General features: G+C 36.4%; 3 protein-coding genes across 3 annotated transcripts in view; 2 read left to right on the top strand and 1 right to left on the bottom strand.

Annotated features, from left to right (window-relative positions):
• Positions 1-16,272, bottom strand: part of Oseg5 (intraflagellar transport protein Oseg5) — a 369,827-nt gene that overhangs the window by 161,550 nt on the left and 192,005 nt on the right. The gene's annotated exons all lie outside the window — the stretch shown is intronic.
• Positions 11,292-13,038, top strand: LOC138934887 (uncharacterized). Its single transcript, XM_070299036.1, has 3 exons — positions 11,292-11,441; positions 11,548-12,728; positions 12,816-13,038. Exons 1-3 carry the CDS (start codon positions 11,292-11,294, stop codon positions 13,036-13,038), a joined length of 1,554 nt encoding a protein of 517 aa, XP_070155137.1.
• On the top strand, positions 14,581-15,388 carry LOC138934826 (uncharacterized). The gene has a single exon (XM_070298922.1). It carries the CDS (start codon positions 14,606-14,608, stop codon positions 15,386-15,388), a length of 783 nt encoding a protein of 260 aa, XP_070155023.1. The 5' UTR covers positions 14,581-14,605.

Here is a 16,272-nt window from a genome sequence, read left to right as displayed (position 1 = left end):
TCTCGATTAATTAGATGGAGGCTAAAATTAGAAGAATACGATTACGAGATCATACACAAGGCCGGGACAGCGAACAGAAACGCTGACGCACTAAGTCGACACGTGGCGGATATCAACAGCGTCGAGGAGGATGAGAGCCCCGACATGAAGAAAACGCGAGAATACACGGAAGACGAGAAGCGACGCATCCTATACGAATATCACGATGCACCTGTGGGAGGGCATCAAGGAAAAGAACGCACGATTAATCGAATTCGCCTAATGCACAATTGGCGAAGATTGACAAAAGATGTCGAAGACTATATAACAAAATGCGAACTTTGTCAAAAAAACAAATTATCGCGAAAAATTAAGGCACCGCTAATAATAACGGACACTGCCGACAAACCTTTTGAAAAATGTGCTTTAGATATCGTAGGTCCACTAACGATTACTAATAATGAAAATAAATATATTTTAACGTTCTAAGATAATCTAACAAAATTTAGTAAAGCAATTCTGATACCGAACCAGGAAGCCGCGACAATCGCAAAAGAATTCGCGACAAAAATAATCTTTGAACACGGTATCCCAGAAAAAATATTAACGGATCAAGGAACAAATTTTTTAAGCGAAATATTTAAAAACACATGTAAATTGTTAAAAATCGAAAAGACTCAAACAACCGCATATCATCCGGAAAGCAACGGAGCGCTAGAACGATCTCACCGAACGCTAGCCGAATACCTCCGACATTATATAAATGCCGATCAAACGGATTGGGACGAATGGATTCCCTACGCGATGTTTACGTACAATACAACACCGCACACGGCTACAGGGTTCACACCTTTCGAATTAATTTACGGGCACCGGGCAACATTACCGACGACATTGTCGCAACCGCCTAAGCCTACGTATACATACGATGATTACGCGCAAGAATTAAAAGAAAAATTACGCGCCACACAGCAAGTCGCAAAAGAGCACCTAAGAAATGAAAAAATAAAAACCAAAGAAAACTATGATAAAAAGACGAAAGAAATTAAACTTAAGGTAGGAGAAAAAGTCCTCTTGTACGACGAAACAGTTCGCCGAGGACGATCAAAGAAATTGGACTCACTATGGACCGGACCCTACACAATAATCGAAAAGAATTCGGAAGTGAACTACACGATAAAAAGGGGAAGGAAAACCATACGCGTCCACATAAACCGACTGAAACCGTTCATCGAAAATTAAGGAAAATAAGATAAGAAAATAGGATAAGAAAAAAGAAAAACGCATGAATAAAATAAAAATAGAATAGATGATAAGGAAAACAAAAAACAAAAAATTAAAGAAGTTCCTACCTTAATGTCCTCTACGACCACGTCCAGCACCGCGACCCAGATTCCACTCCCGCATAGCCTGAAGGAGGGCCTGACCACGACCCGCAGGACGAGGCTCAAGGTTAAGGAAACGACCGCGACCCACAAATCGAGGCGCCGGATTCAGACGGAACGCGAGTCCGCGACCTCGATTGATATGGGGCGGCGGCGCGTCCACAGGCACTTCCGGCACAAACGCAACGTCACGATACCGACGTCACCACCAAATCTGGAAGACCCAGCAAGTCGACCTCGCGAACAAGCGCGGGCGCCGAGAGTTGATCGCGAAAGGAGCGAGCAAAATGGTCGTGCTCCTCCGGATCCTGCCACGCGCGACGTTCGTTATCGTGCACCGAATCCTGCCTCACAGCGAAACGAAGCTCACTCGAATTCGGAGCCATGAAAACACAATAAAACAGCGCGAGAGAAAATAAAACGGAAACGCTCAAGACAAGACGACGTCGAAAGACAGATTGAATAAAAGAATGAATAAATAGCATGGAGAGGGCTAGACAAAAGCAAAAGTAGCTGCATATGCATCCAGAGAAAAAAGGAAGTGTACCGCATGATTCTAAGAAATATTATAATATAATACAGAGTTTCTATTACAGGAGTCTGATTACATGGAGCACCTGCAAGGAAACCAAACCCGATACCCAAGGAGAAATAAAAGAATTTAAATATGAGCCGGGTATCTACTTCGAAAAAATGGGCAAGATAAGCCAAATCGAATCCACATGGAAAATGGTGATAAAACTAGACATCGCCGCAATGGACCATCGACATGAACAATTAAAAAACTATATGGCACAGACGAGAGTTCTATGCTACGATAAACCATTGCAAATAAAAATGAAAGAAACCTGTCACAACCTGCTACAGATAGCAGAAAAGGACAGAGAACAAGCAGAAAAACTGCTGAAACGTCTGAAAATCGCGTACCAAGCACCCAAGAAGACAAAACGAGGGTTAATCGACGGTCTAGGAACGATAGCCAAAACACTCTTCGGCACAATGGACGCAGACGACGAAAAAATTATAAAAGAGCAATTAAATCTCATGCAAAGAAATCAGCAAACGCTGCAACACGCGATGAAAAATCAGATTAAAATATTAAACGCAACAATTGCACATGTGGATAATGTTGAGAAAATTCTGCAAGAAAATGAAGAACAATTTCTAAATATAACAGAGAAGATGCGACAAGCCTGGATACAAGCAGAAGTCGGATATGGACAACGAGAAGATCTCGACGAACACTTTATAATATTAAATGCCATAATAAAAGACCTAACAAACGATCTTACGGACATTATCGCGCATCTGACCAACGCGAAAGGAGGAGTAATTGACATAAGATTACTACCCATAGAAAGCATCATAGAGAACCTCAAGGAAACAGCATCACAAATACCGCAGGGAACACACTTCCCATTTCAAATATCCGCAGAAAATTGGAGAATCATCGAAAAGTTCTTAACAATTAGCGCCTATTACGATAATACAAATATATTTACAATTATAAAGATTCCGCTAATCACATACCCCGAGTATGAAATAATAAAGGCAATCCCACTACCTACGCACAAATATAACAATACATTTATATTTATAGAGGTAAATCAACCACTAATAGCGATAGACGTAGATAGCCGAATATATTTTACACCTGACGAAAACGATCTAAATAAATGCGTGCGAAACGATGATCAATACGTTTGCGAACAGAATTATCCCGTACATCATTTAGACGAAGGAGCGCTATGCGAAGTACAAGCATATGTACAATTAGAAACATACACAAACAACTGTAATATTGTAATATTCAAACAATTGTAATATTCGACACATACACACGAATACAACAATATGGATAGCGCTGAGTAATGCGAACTCATGGTTATACTCTACACGAGCAAACCAACCGATCGAAATAACGTGCAAAAAACGACGCAACGCGAAAAATAGAAATAAAAGGAAGCGGACAAATCACATTAAAAGAAAAATGTAAACTAACAACACAAGACGTCATAATACGGACAAAAAAGCCCGCGATAATAACGATCGTACAGACAAAGCTACCAGACTACAATCTTACGATAACACACAACGAACGAAACGAAAAAACATTGGACAAAATTAGACCGATAAAATTGCAAAAAGTCATTAGAAACCCGACAGAATTAAGGGACCTAAGCGAAAGACTTGACGACACAAACGAAGACTTAAATAACAATTATTTCCCTACTAACGGACACATTATATATCCGGTAGCTTCAAGTTGCACAGGAATAACAATAATAATAATAATTACCATAATAGCAATTATATACGCTAAGAAAAAATGTAAGACGGAAAAGAAAAAATTATCAGAAACTAACATAAATCCGATGTGCAAACCGAAAATAATTCAAGAGCACATCTACGGCACCGCAAGCGGATCGAATAGAACAGCTGAGATAGAAACCGACACCGCGATAAGTAACACTGCAATGTTATATTAAAATAAAGTAAATATAAGAAACAATTATAAAATGCGAAAAATGTATACCGAAAAAATATGTAGACGAAAATTCACGTATAGTTAATTTTCTTTTTCCAAAGGGGGAGGGATGTCGTAACCCGACCAATTTCTTAATGTATTAAAGAATAAAACAATAAAGTGACACAGAAAAGTGTAAGAAAGAGCTGAGTAAAGCAAAGCATTAAAATTAGAAAAGAGATCAAGGAAAATTAGGAAAGAGTAAAGTAATAAAAGAATATTAATAAAATAAAAGTAAGATACGTGACTAAAGAGAAGGAAGTCACGGTCAAGTTCGTGGAAGCTGAGTAAGCAGCTGACGAGACAGGCTGACAAGCGGAGCACGAGACATGCTCCGGTCAGGGACACCACACTCCTCCCCAATCAACGACCTAATTAAGTAAGAGATATAATAAGCGCGAGATGCACCTCGCGAGAGAGTCGACTCGCAGACTACTCGCTCGCCCAATATTATCGAAGTACCGTACGTATCGCGCCCGACTATTATAATCGCGAATAAGTGAAAGTGTATTAAATCTTGCAAAATATACTAAATTATACCTAACGTCCGGGAGTGTCTTATTTCGAGCGTGGATCCTAATCCTTTGGGCGTACAAATCCCAAAAGACCTCTTCCTTAGCGGCTAGAGGCACAACAATACTATAATAAATAACCTTGGCATTTTTAATTTGAAATCGAAGATTGATGCAGTAAAGCCTATATTAATTAATATTCCGAATATTCCAGAGTATTTATTTACATGTATTCGTAAGTATAAAACAAAAATTTAGTGTCAATAATATTCTTTTGCATTTATATGTATATTATATATCAAGATAATCGTATAATTTGTATTGTATATGATGGTTATAAAATTTGTATGATTAATCAAGAAGTTCAAAACTACACTATAAGATATGAATATTTAGATATGATAAATTATATTCGAATTTCATTTTTAATCAAATATATTATTAATTGAAATAAATTTAATATAAAAATAAATTATTTTTCAGTTGTACACGGATTTATCAAAACTAATTTTAATACGTTTACTAATAATTCTAAAAATTAAGGTTACGAATCAATTACAGACGGGACTTATAAATTGGAGGTACAAATCATGAATTACGAACATGAAAATTATTATAAGAAGGGAGAACATGTTCAAATTAAAGGATATGTGAAAGTCAGGATTGGGAAAGTTACTTTATAAAAGTAACTCGTTACCGTTGCCGTTATTTTTTCTAAAAAGTAACTCGTTACCGTTACTCGTTACTAATTTTAAAAAGTAACTCGTTACCGTTACAGTTACTAAAAAGTAACGAGTCGTTACAATTTCCGTTACTTTTTTACAATACAAACTAATAAATTATTTTGCATAAGAAAAACTTTTAAAAAATTGTAAGCAAGATTTCATTCAAGGTTTATTACAAAATAAATGATTAAATTTTATCGAAATTCTTTATTAATTTTTAATAAAATTTGTTGCTCCATAGTATCATCATTTAAATGACCTCTTTGTGGTGTTAATACAGAGTCACCGATGCTAAACATTCTTTCTACAGATGCACTGCTTGGTAGAGCTGTATTATATTTAATAAAAAGTTTTTTAAGTTTTGGATAGTCGTTTAACATTTTTATATTACAATTATTTGATTTTAAAAACCGTTGCAATTCTTCTTGTTCAGATTCATTTTGCACCGTTTTTTGCTCAAAAATGAAAAAATCATCGTGAACGTCAGATTTTCCAGCTTTTGAAGAATTTTCAGTTGATCGGATTCCCAATAAATCCTCCAAGTAATTTTCAGCACGTTTTCTTTTTTCTCCGGTTAACCAGTTTAACTTAAATTTTGGATGTAAACATACTGCTATTATTAATTCTTTTGTTTCAAATATTGTAAGAAATTTAAAATCAAATATAGTAAATTAAGCGACATTGTTTGTTTTATTGAAATTAATACTTTTGAATCAATAGTTTAAAATAAAATAATATTTTTCAATTAAATCCTTATTTAAAATTAATTAACATATGTTTAATCAAATTAATCAGTTACCTTTTATTTAAACCTTGCTGAATAGCTTCAACTAATGAATGGCAATCTATAAGGTCAGATTTATTGAGATTTTCTAATTTTCATTGCAAGGTACTTAGAACTGGTAGTAAATGAGAGCTCTGCTTTTCCGAAAAGATAAAGATCTCATTGGATATCGCGCGTCGCGTCATCGCAGTGGTCTGCAAGAGCCATAAGTTGATCAATCACATTCAAGCATTTTTACAACATAATAAGAATGCTAATTGGTCGATTTGCTTACGGCTTTACGGTTAAGATAAAAATTTTATCACGCACAATAGCAAGAATAATATCTTAAATAAATCAAAAAATTTGAAAAAAGTAACGATAAAAGTAACTGTTAAATTTGTTACTCGTTACTGAAAAATGTAACGAAGTTACTTTTTCCGTTACAAATAAAATTTGTAACGCCATTACCGTTACAGTTACCGAAAAAAAGTAACTGTAACGGTAACGGCGTTACAAGTAACGCGTTACTTCCCAACCCTGGTGAAAGTTGCAAGTACGTTATAATTTTATCACAATTTTATTATTTATTATTTTTTTATTTTATTTTTATTTTTTTCATTAATTTATGAATTAATTTTTCAGATGATATTTTCTATTTAGATGTAGAAAATGTATCTGATATAAAATTATCAGACGAAAAACAAACGATATCTTTTGCTCAGTGTTTACAGGGTACAAAGCCGATTACAAAAAGGACATATACTGATAATACAACTGACAATGAGTTACCAAACAAAATTTTTTGTACATAAGGTTATGTTTTGAATTGGTATAAAGACATTGAAAATTTTATTAGTTAGTAAGTGTATATATATGTTAATATTATTTCATACTTAACTTTAAAGATTATAATATAAAATTTGATAAAAAATTTTTTTTTTACAGATTAGAGAATTGTTTGCAAATGTTTATTAACTAATGTTATATGTTCAAGTATTTTAATTCACTAAATTATTTAATTACATTCTTCCTAAATTTTCATTGTTTGTCGTTTATTGTTCCCGTTATATGTTCTGAACGTGAACCAGAAGTATTGCTAGAAGATGCATGTCGCAATTTAGTTTAAAAAATTAACAATAAATATGTTTGTTATAAGCTTTTTGCATAAATTATCATTTTTTGACTTACTAACATCGTGATATTTTAAGAATTGATTAATTATAAACAAATAGAACATGAGCAACGAATTTCCATCTCAGAATCTTTTTTACGACCCAAAATACACAAAATATGAAAATTTCAAAAGAAAATGAGAGATTGTCGTTATACAGCAGATTTACCAAATATTTAAATTTATATATCAGCTTACTCTTTTGTACACGTTTAAAAATTTATGTGCTGTCTCTCGTGCTTAAGGTTCCAAAGTTAAAGAAGACAAAGAAGAGAAAAAGAGGAAAAGGAGAAATTTATTCAATAGAAAGTGAGAAGATGATAGAAAGAAAGAGATAGAAATACAATAGAAAGAAAAGAAGAAGGAACGATAAAGAGAGAGGTATATATTACAAAAATATTTAAATTTATATCAGCATATCAACACAGCACATAGATGTCTAAAAAATGGTAGATTTTTCGTACGGATATTTTTCAGTTCTGAGGGTATAATTGACGAAAAGATGACTAAAAAAATGTTTTGTCTCATTATAAAAAGTTATCTTGTAGCTTGTGTATCTTGTCTTAACCCATAAGATATCTAAAAGACATCTAATGTTAGACATCTTTTAGATGTCTTTTAAAACTACATTTTAGATTACATATTTTTGTTAACATTTTATGAAAAAAATTATTTTTGTTAAAAATTGGAAAGTAAATTTTTATGTAAAACAATAATTTAAATACAAATATTTTTATTGTACTTTGCAACAAACTTTTAATTTTTTTTAATTATCTTTTTTCACTGGTAAGTCTCTTTATTATAATAAATGAGCAATATTAAATGAAATTAAGTAGTAATATTAAATGTTAAGTAACAAGTTATCATGTTTGGTGCTCCAGTTTGAAGTGGTATCGGAATCTGTCCTCTGCCCTTCGTAACTATTTAAAAAATTTACTTAAGTTGTTATGCGTCGAGGAATTATATAAATTTAAAATAGTTCCTGGAAAAATTTTTTAAAATTATACTAAAATTATGAAAAAATTTAATGTATTTTAAATATATTTAATTAAAATATATAAAAGATTATCAATAATAATGTCGGTAAATATCATGTTTTTTCTTCCTTGACGTTGACCATCCCATGTTAATTCTTTTGCAAGCTTATTTATAAGAGTTATTAGTAAACTGTTAGTTAAATTATATATAATAGCTTAATAGCATATATTAATTATACAATAATATTATATTATATAATAATATTATTTTATATAATAATATCATTAATATTATCTAATTTATTTAATTTTAAGAGATAGACAGAGAGAGAGAAAAAGAGCGAAGGTAAAAAAGGATAGTTTATTTAAAATTAAAGAAGAAGAAGAATAAGCAGTAGAGAAAGAGAGAGAGAGAGAGAGAGAGAGAGAGAGAGAGAGAGAGAGTTAAAATTAAAGAAGAGGAAGTAGAAGCAAAAGAGTGGAAAGGAAAGAGAAAGAGACAGAAGGAAAAAAGAAGGAGAATAAATATAATATCAGGTAATAATATTGTTTCGTATTATTAAATATATGGTTAAATATTATTAAGAAATATTATTAAAAATTATTAATATTATCTATTTTATTTAATTTTAAGACAGAGAGAGAAAGAGAGAAGGAAAGAGCGAAAGCAAAAAAGGAAAGTTTATTTAAAATTAAAGAAGAGGAAGAATAAGCAGTAGAGAAAGAGAGAGAGAGAGAGAGAGTTAAAATTAAGGAAGAGGAAGTATAAGCAAAAGAGAGGAAGAGAGAAAGAAAGAGACAGAAGGAAAAAAGGAGAATAAATATAATATCAGATAGTAATATTGTTTAGTATTATTAAATATATTGTTAAATATTATTAAGAAATATTATTAAAAATTATTAATATTATCTATTTTATTTAATTTTAAGACAGAGAGAGAAAGAGAGAAGGAAAGAGCGAAAGCAAAAAAGGATAGTTTATTTAAAATTAAAGAAGAGGAAATATGAAGTTAATTTATTGGATATAGCGGTAAGAATTAATTTAATTTAGTTATTATTTATATAAATACTTACATTTAATTACAGTATTTAATAATTTAATTTAATTTTTGTTTTTAGCAATTGATATTGACCTAAATTGATATTTTTGTATTGTTAGATTTGTAACGTGCTCACTTTTCGCGAGTGCGTGGATAAACTCGGTCGGGATCAGGGCTCGTGAAAAGGTGAGACACACGAAAGATTTAGATATTGTCTTTATTTGCCTCTCTCGGCAATGGTCGATTTACAATAGTGAGCGCGCGGCGGATGATGCAACGCGCTAGATGCAATGTGCGTTCGTTATTCGGTGCGCGATGTTCGATATATATCGAACCGCTTATAATATTCGTAACCGTGTTTATTTTGACGGCACGCTAGACGCGCAAGAAATTGGGCGCGGTCGGTCGGCGCGTGTACGGCAAGGCCGTGTTTATTTTGACGGCGCGCGAGACGCGCAAGAAATTGGGCGCGGTCGGTCGGCGCGTATACGGCAAGGCCGTGTTTATTTTGACGGCGCGCGGAATATAATGAAATAGCAGGTGATAGGTATTTCGGCGCGATAATTATAATTCGCTAGTATTAATATGGCTCCGATCGTGATCGCGGGATTAATCGCGTGTTCCCAGTGGTCGGGGAATGCGAGCGGAGATCGAGTACCCTCGACCGGGCGGAGAACTCTCCGTCCGTGCTTCCGTTCGCGGAGTTGAGGATAGCGTGGCGGAGTCGAGAAAACTCGACGGGGCAGCGAACTCGCAAACCCACGGTCCGGCTAGCTGGAGCGGTCGAATGATAGACCGTAGTCGAGGAGAGCGGCGAACACTCCGCTCTCGTTGAGTCGGTCGGATTTGTGTCAGGAGTTCGGAGACTGCACGGAAGCCGAGAATGCTCGGCGGAGGCTGCGAACACGTCAACCAGTAGTAGAACTAGGAGAGTTCTAACGCAGGTCCTCCGAGGGGAATGCGGGTCGAGGGGAAACCTTGCGGGCGAGGGGGCATGACGTCACGCGGGCGGAGGGGGATTTTGGTGCCGCGGGGGAATGATATCACGCGGGTGAAAGCCGATAAGGAACAATCATTCGTCCAAAGTCCTCCTTTTCCTTTACTTAATAAATATAGCATTTCTATTGATTTGTGATAAATGCTTGTATCTATATTTATCACATTTTTCTATGCTATTTGATAAATATTATTTATCAGTATTAATGTTTGATTATTTAAAAAATATGACAGTATACATATATTATTATATTATATTTATATTATATTACAAACAAATAGTGTCTCGCAAGATTGCACGTGCGGCCGAATCGGCGCGGTGTATTACAAAGGCGGGTTATTATATTTATATTATATTATGAACAAATAGCGTCTCGCAAGATATAATGTTGCTTTCATGTATAGCACAATAATAAAAATCAAATAAGATTTGAATATGTTAAACATAAAAATATATTTGATATATACATGAAATTCATTACTTTTTTAACACTTTCTATACTCTCTTCTATATTTCTTTCCGATTCTCAATCGATCAACATATGTACATATCAATAGATATTAAAACTATCGCGTGATACGAACGCCAAAGCGCCCGAGTCCCTTTGGAAGAGAAAGTGGAATTTTTTGGTAGAAAACTAAAAGATACCGACTAGATAATAAAATTCTTCTAACGAAATACCCATATTATTATTAGATTTTAAAAATGTCGATTATTTCTGTGCTTCCTTCTTTCCTTTCTCATAAGAAAATAGAATTTTCTCTAACATGATCACGTGCGAAGGAACCTTCGAACCGATATCCAAACTCACCAATCGACGATCACTACGAGTAAAATACGAAAAGTAGGAGAAACACTCCGTCTAATGAGAACACTGGCATGATTTTTAACTTATTAAAGTTGGAAGATCCCCACTTATGCACAAGTCCAATTCGTTAAACCTTAGAGAGACCTTACTCCCACGCAATTTTTCTAAGAAGAGCCGTTTAAAGGTGATAGATGAAATATATATAAATGAAGAACGAAGGGTGTCAAAATTATAAGAAGTACACGATTTGAAAGTGTATACATCGGTTAAAAAAGTTTTGTGTTCCAAGTGTTCGACGGCGATCAGATTTTACGTTTAAAAAGTATAGTGGATTCTTTATAATTTTTGTGTGTGTCAAATGTTCAACGGCGACCAGATTTTGACACTCTGCCAATCTGCGAAGGATGGAAATAAATAATTTTGAGGCAATACTAGACGAGTCGTCTGATGAAGATCACGCATTATCAGACGACAGTGATTACAACAGCGATCAAAATTTTGTGCCATATACTTTTATTATTCTACGGGTAGTGATTATGCTGTATGTGCTTCGTGTATGATAGCTATAGCAGACACTGACTATGGATACATGTATGCTGTTCGGAAGCATGTAACTGAACTGTACGACGTAATAAGTGGTCGATCCTGCTCCAATTGCAGACAAGCATTATATCAGGTAATGCCGTGCAACATATGTCCGATTTGTACACAGTAAAACAAAAAAAAAAAAACATGGAAAACTCCGAGCAGACTGAACGTGACTTGTTGGAGCTGTCGCATCAAGTCGCCACTTTGGGCGAGTATTTTGCATGGGCGCAGCGATGCGAAGAATTTATCAAACAGCTCGAGGAATCCAGTCGTATCAAGCGTCCGCGGCTCTCGATCGGAGTTCGGCAATCTTTGGTGGCCAGAATCACACGACTCGAGGGTGCGAGGACTCGATTAGAGAGACAATTTATATATAGTGGTGGTAATTACAGTGGTGATTGCAATACCGCGGAAAGACTCATTTGGCGGGAGATTGATACGGCGTTTGAGAGCCGTATATTGACTGGTGCGGTTATAAATTATAATCACATCGAGCCTCGTCAATTTCTCGAGAACGCCAAAGACATTGTGCTCGAACACGTGAAAAATGTGCTGAAAAAACACTTTAATGTGAAAGTGAACACTGTGTTCAATGGTGAATTCGTGTCGGGTGATAAACGGGCAAATAAAAGTGTAAATACGAGAAACTGTGAACTCTTTCGCACATCCGATTTACACGAGTGGTACGAGCGATGCGTCGTCGAGCCCACGCTTGCCTCGCTCGAAGAATTTCAAGAACGCGATAGCGGGTGGGCATTGTCGCGAATTCTCGATTTAACTGTAAATATAAATAAATATAATCCAATGCGCGCGGGGTGCCATATTAAATTACCGCGAGAAATAACAATGAAGAGAGCGGTAATAAACGTGCAATCCAAAGACAATGCGTGTTTCGCGTGGGCAGTGGTCGCTGCTTTGTATCCAGCTGCACGAGACGTAGGTCGGGAGTCTTCGTATCCACATTATACGACAGTGCTAAATCTCCAGAACGTTGAATTTCCGATGACATTGAGTCAAATTAAAAAATTTGAACTTTATAACGACATTTCGATAAATGTATACTGCATCGAGAAAGAGAAAGAGAATAACATTATCCCGATACGTCTGAGCGAGCAAAAGAAGGATAGACACGTCAACTTATTGTATATACAAGATTCGCAAGACCTCGGACATTTCGCGTGGATCAAGAATTTATCCCGCCTCGTGAGCTCGCAACTGAGCAAACGTAATGGCCAAAAATATATCTGCGATCGGTACGTATATTTAATAAAAATGCAATATATATATATACGATAGAAAAATTAATTATTTCCATTTTTTTTTTTTTTTTTTTTTTACAGATGTTTACACTATTTTGGATCGGACGACAAGTTGCAGTCGCACATTGTAGATTGTCGAGAAATGAACGAGTGCGCCATCCGGTTACCGAGCGATAAAGACAAGTGGCTCGCGTTCAACAACTACAACAGAAAGGAGCGACTTCCCTTCGTCGTATACGCCGACTTGGAGTGCGTGCTGAGGAAGACCGACGGTGATCCGAGGACGTCTACGTACACGTTTTAGCATCATCAAGAATTTAGCGTAGCTTATTATGTACATTGTTCGTACGACGAATCGTTATCCGCGTATCATTCTCGCCGTAGTACCGATTGCGTTTCGTGGTTTGTAAAAAAATTAAAAAATTTAGCGCAACGCGTAAAAACTATTTTAACCATGAATGTCCCCATGGTAAATTTAACGCGAGATGAGCGGGAAAAATTTCACAGCGCGACACACTGTCACATTTGCGAAAAACCGTTCGCGCAAGACGATACACGCGTACGCGATCATTGCCATCTTACCGGGCGGTATCGAGGTCCCGCGCATTCAAACTGCAATTTAAATTATAAAGACTCTTTTTGCATTCCCATAGTATTTCACAATTTATCCGGTTACGATTCACATTTTATCATCAAAGAAATAGCTACCGCGTTCGAAGGCTCGATCGACGTACTACCGATAACAAAAGAAAAGTATATTTCATTCACGAAACATGTTAAAGTTAAAGATACCGTTGAAAAATCAGATTGGCGAAACGATATAAAGTTACGGTTCATCGATTCATACAAATTTCTCAGTACTAGTCTCGAAAAATTGGCATCGTTTTTAAATAATGATAAACTTCAAATTTTAAAATCGGAATTTCAAAATTTATCAATTGAAGAGTTCAATTTATTGACGCGAAAAGGTATTTTCCCATACGAATACATTGACTGTGTCGATAGGTTGCGCGATACATGTTTACCACCGCGCGAATCATTTTACAGTTCTTTGACCGGTGACACCGTATCCGAGAGCGATTACGCGCACGCTGAAAACGTCTGGAGGCGGTTCTCCCTACGAACCTTGGGCGAATCTGTATTTAAAAACGGATGTCTTGTTATTGGCAGATATTTTTGAAAATTTCCGCGACAAATGTATCGAGAGTTATGGGCTCGACCCCGCGTATTATTATACTCTTCCCGGATACACGTGGGACGCCATGTTAAAACATACGAATATTACGTTCGAATTACTTACTGATATCGATATGGTTATGTTTATCGAACGGGGAATACGCGGTGGCCTGAGTCAATGTTCCGGCAGATACGCGCGAGCCAATAACAAGTACACGCAGTCTTACGATCCATCGAAACCGTCATCGTACATGATGTATTTCGATGTAAACAACTTGTACGGTTGGGCGATGTGTCAACCGCTGCCCTATGCCGAATTTCGATGGGTCGACGATATCTCTGACTTTGACGTTAGCGCAATCGCTTCGGATTCGCCCATAGGTTATATTCTCGAGGTTGATCTAGAGTATCCGCAACATCTTCACGATGCGCACGCTGACCTACCGTTCTGTCCGACGCGCGATAAGCCGCCCGGCAAGCGGCAAGACAAACTCCTCGCAACCTTATACGATAAGAAGCGTTATGTCATACACTATCGCAACTTACAACAATGCACGCGTCACGGTCTTCGCGTCGCAAAGATACATCGCGTATTGCAATTCGTTCAATCCGCATGGCTCCGCGATTACATCGAACTCAACACCCGGTTTAGAACGCACGCGACAAACGATTTCGAGAAAAATCTGTACAAGTTAATGAACAACGCGGTATTCGGTAAAACTATGGAAAACGTGCGCAATCAGGTCGATGTAAAATTATTAACAAAGTGGGATGGACGATATGGCGCGGAGGCGATGATCGCGAAACCAAATTTTCACAGCAGGAGCGTCTTTTCGGAAAATTTGATCGCTGTCGAATTGCGCAAATTCGAGATAAAATTCAATAAACCGATCTACGTCGGCATGTGCATCCTCGACATTTCTAAAACATGTTTGTATGAATTTCATCACGAATACATGGTACCGGTATATCGAGAGAAATGTAAAATAATGTACACCGATACAGATAGTTTAATTTATCACATCGAGTGCGAGGATGTGTACAAGAACATGAAACGCGATATTGCTAAATTCGACACGAGCGATTATCCGGTTAACAATGCGTACGGTATACCGCTCGAGAACAAGAAAGTGCCGGGTTTGATGAAGGACGAGAATAATGGTGCGATCATGACTGAATTTGTCGGGCTTAGAGCAAAAATGTATGCATTGCGAGTAGATAATAAAAAAGATACAAAAAAGGTTAAAGGCGTCAAGAGTAACGTCGTAGCGAGAACGATAACGTTCGACGATTACACGCGGTGTCTGCGCGATGAAATTGAGATGACTCGACGACAGTCTTGCATAAGATCCAAATTGCACGAAGTGTATACAATCAGCGAGACAAAAATTGCTCTGAGTCCGTACGACGACAAGCGATATATCGTACCTGATTCGACCGACACGCTACCGTGGGGACATTTCCGAATACCCTTATAATATAATGTATGTGTGTGTGTGTGTGTATGTGTGTGTGTGTGTGTGTGTGTGTGTGTGTGTGTGTGTGTGTGTGTGTGTGTGTGTGTGTGTGTGTGTGTGTGTGTGTGTGTGTGTGTGTGTGTGTCGGGAAAACAAAATAAATATAATTCTATCTTTCTTTTATATTTTATATTTTACATGCTGAATATATCTTACATATATTTTATATGTTGTATATATTTTACATATTTCAGATACTTTATATGTATTTCATATTTTTATATGTTTAAAATAAAATACAATTTGTATGAATTAAATCACATTGTCCTTGTGTATCCAAGAGTTGTGCGATCCATCGAATCCCAGCCATTTCACGTAAACCTCGTCACCTTTCCTGCGCAGTACTTTCTCCACGAGATACACGTCCGGATAAGTCGCGCGATGCAACTCGTATTCGTAGAATGCTCCAGCAATAGATTTTCCGCGATAGTCCTCGAGTAGATAGGTTACGGGATTAGTACGCTGCACTTTAATAATCTTAAACACCTCGGTGGTCCAATTTGGTGTGTAACCCTTCTCGAAGATCGTCTTATACTTGCTAACGCGTACCGGGTTACCTACTTTAAATCTTGCTGGTGCCGCAATCTTTACGTTGCTGTATACTGTATTTAAAAGTTTATCGGCTATCGCGGGGGTAACATCGATAGGTCTCATACCGATAGTGCGATGCTTGCGCGCGTTGTAATCCGACACGAGTCGCGGCAACGCGTCAACCCACTTGTAAGTTCCGTTCAGCGTAAACATTTTCCACATGTCATTCTTTAACGTGCGATTAAATCGTTCGACAACCGATGCCTTCAACACCGAATACGTGGAATAATGATTGATGTCGTGTTTTCTTATGA

This window comes from Polyergus mexicanus, unplaced genomic scaffold (assembly GCF_030449975.1).
Source record: "Polyergus mexicanus isolate NDT 795.1 unplaced genomic scaffold, iyPolMexi1.0 SCAF_7, whole genome shotgun sequence".
Taxonomy (NCBI): domain Eukaryota; kingdom Metazoa; phylum Arthropoda; class Insecta; order Hymenoptera; family Formicidae; genus Polyergus; species Polyergus mexicanus.
The sequence above is the reverse complement of the archived record's forward strand: the minus strand, read 5'-3'. Positions and strand labels throughout refer to the sequence as shown.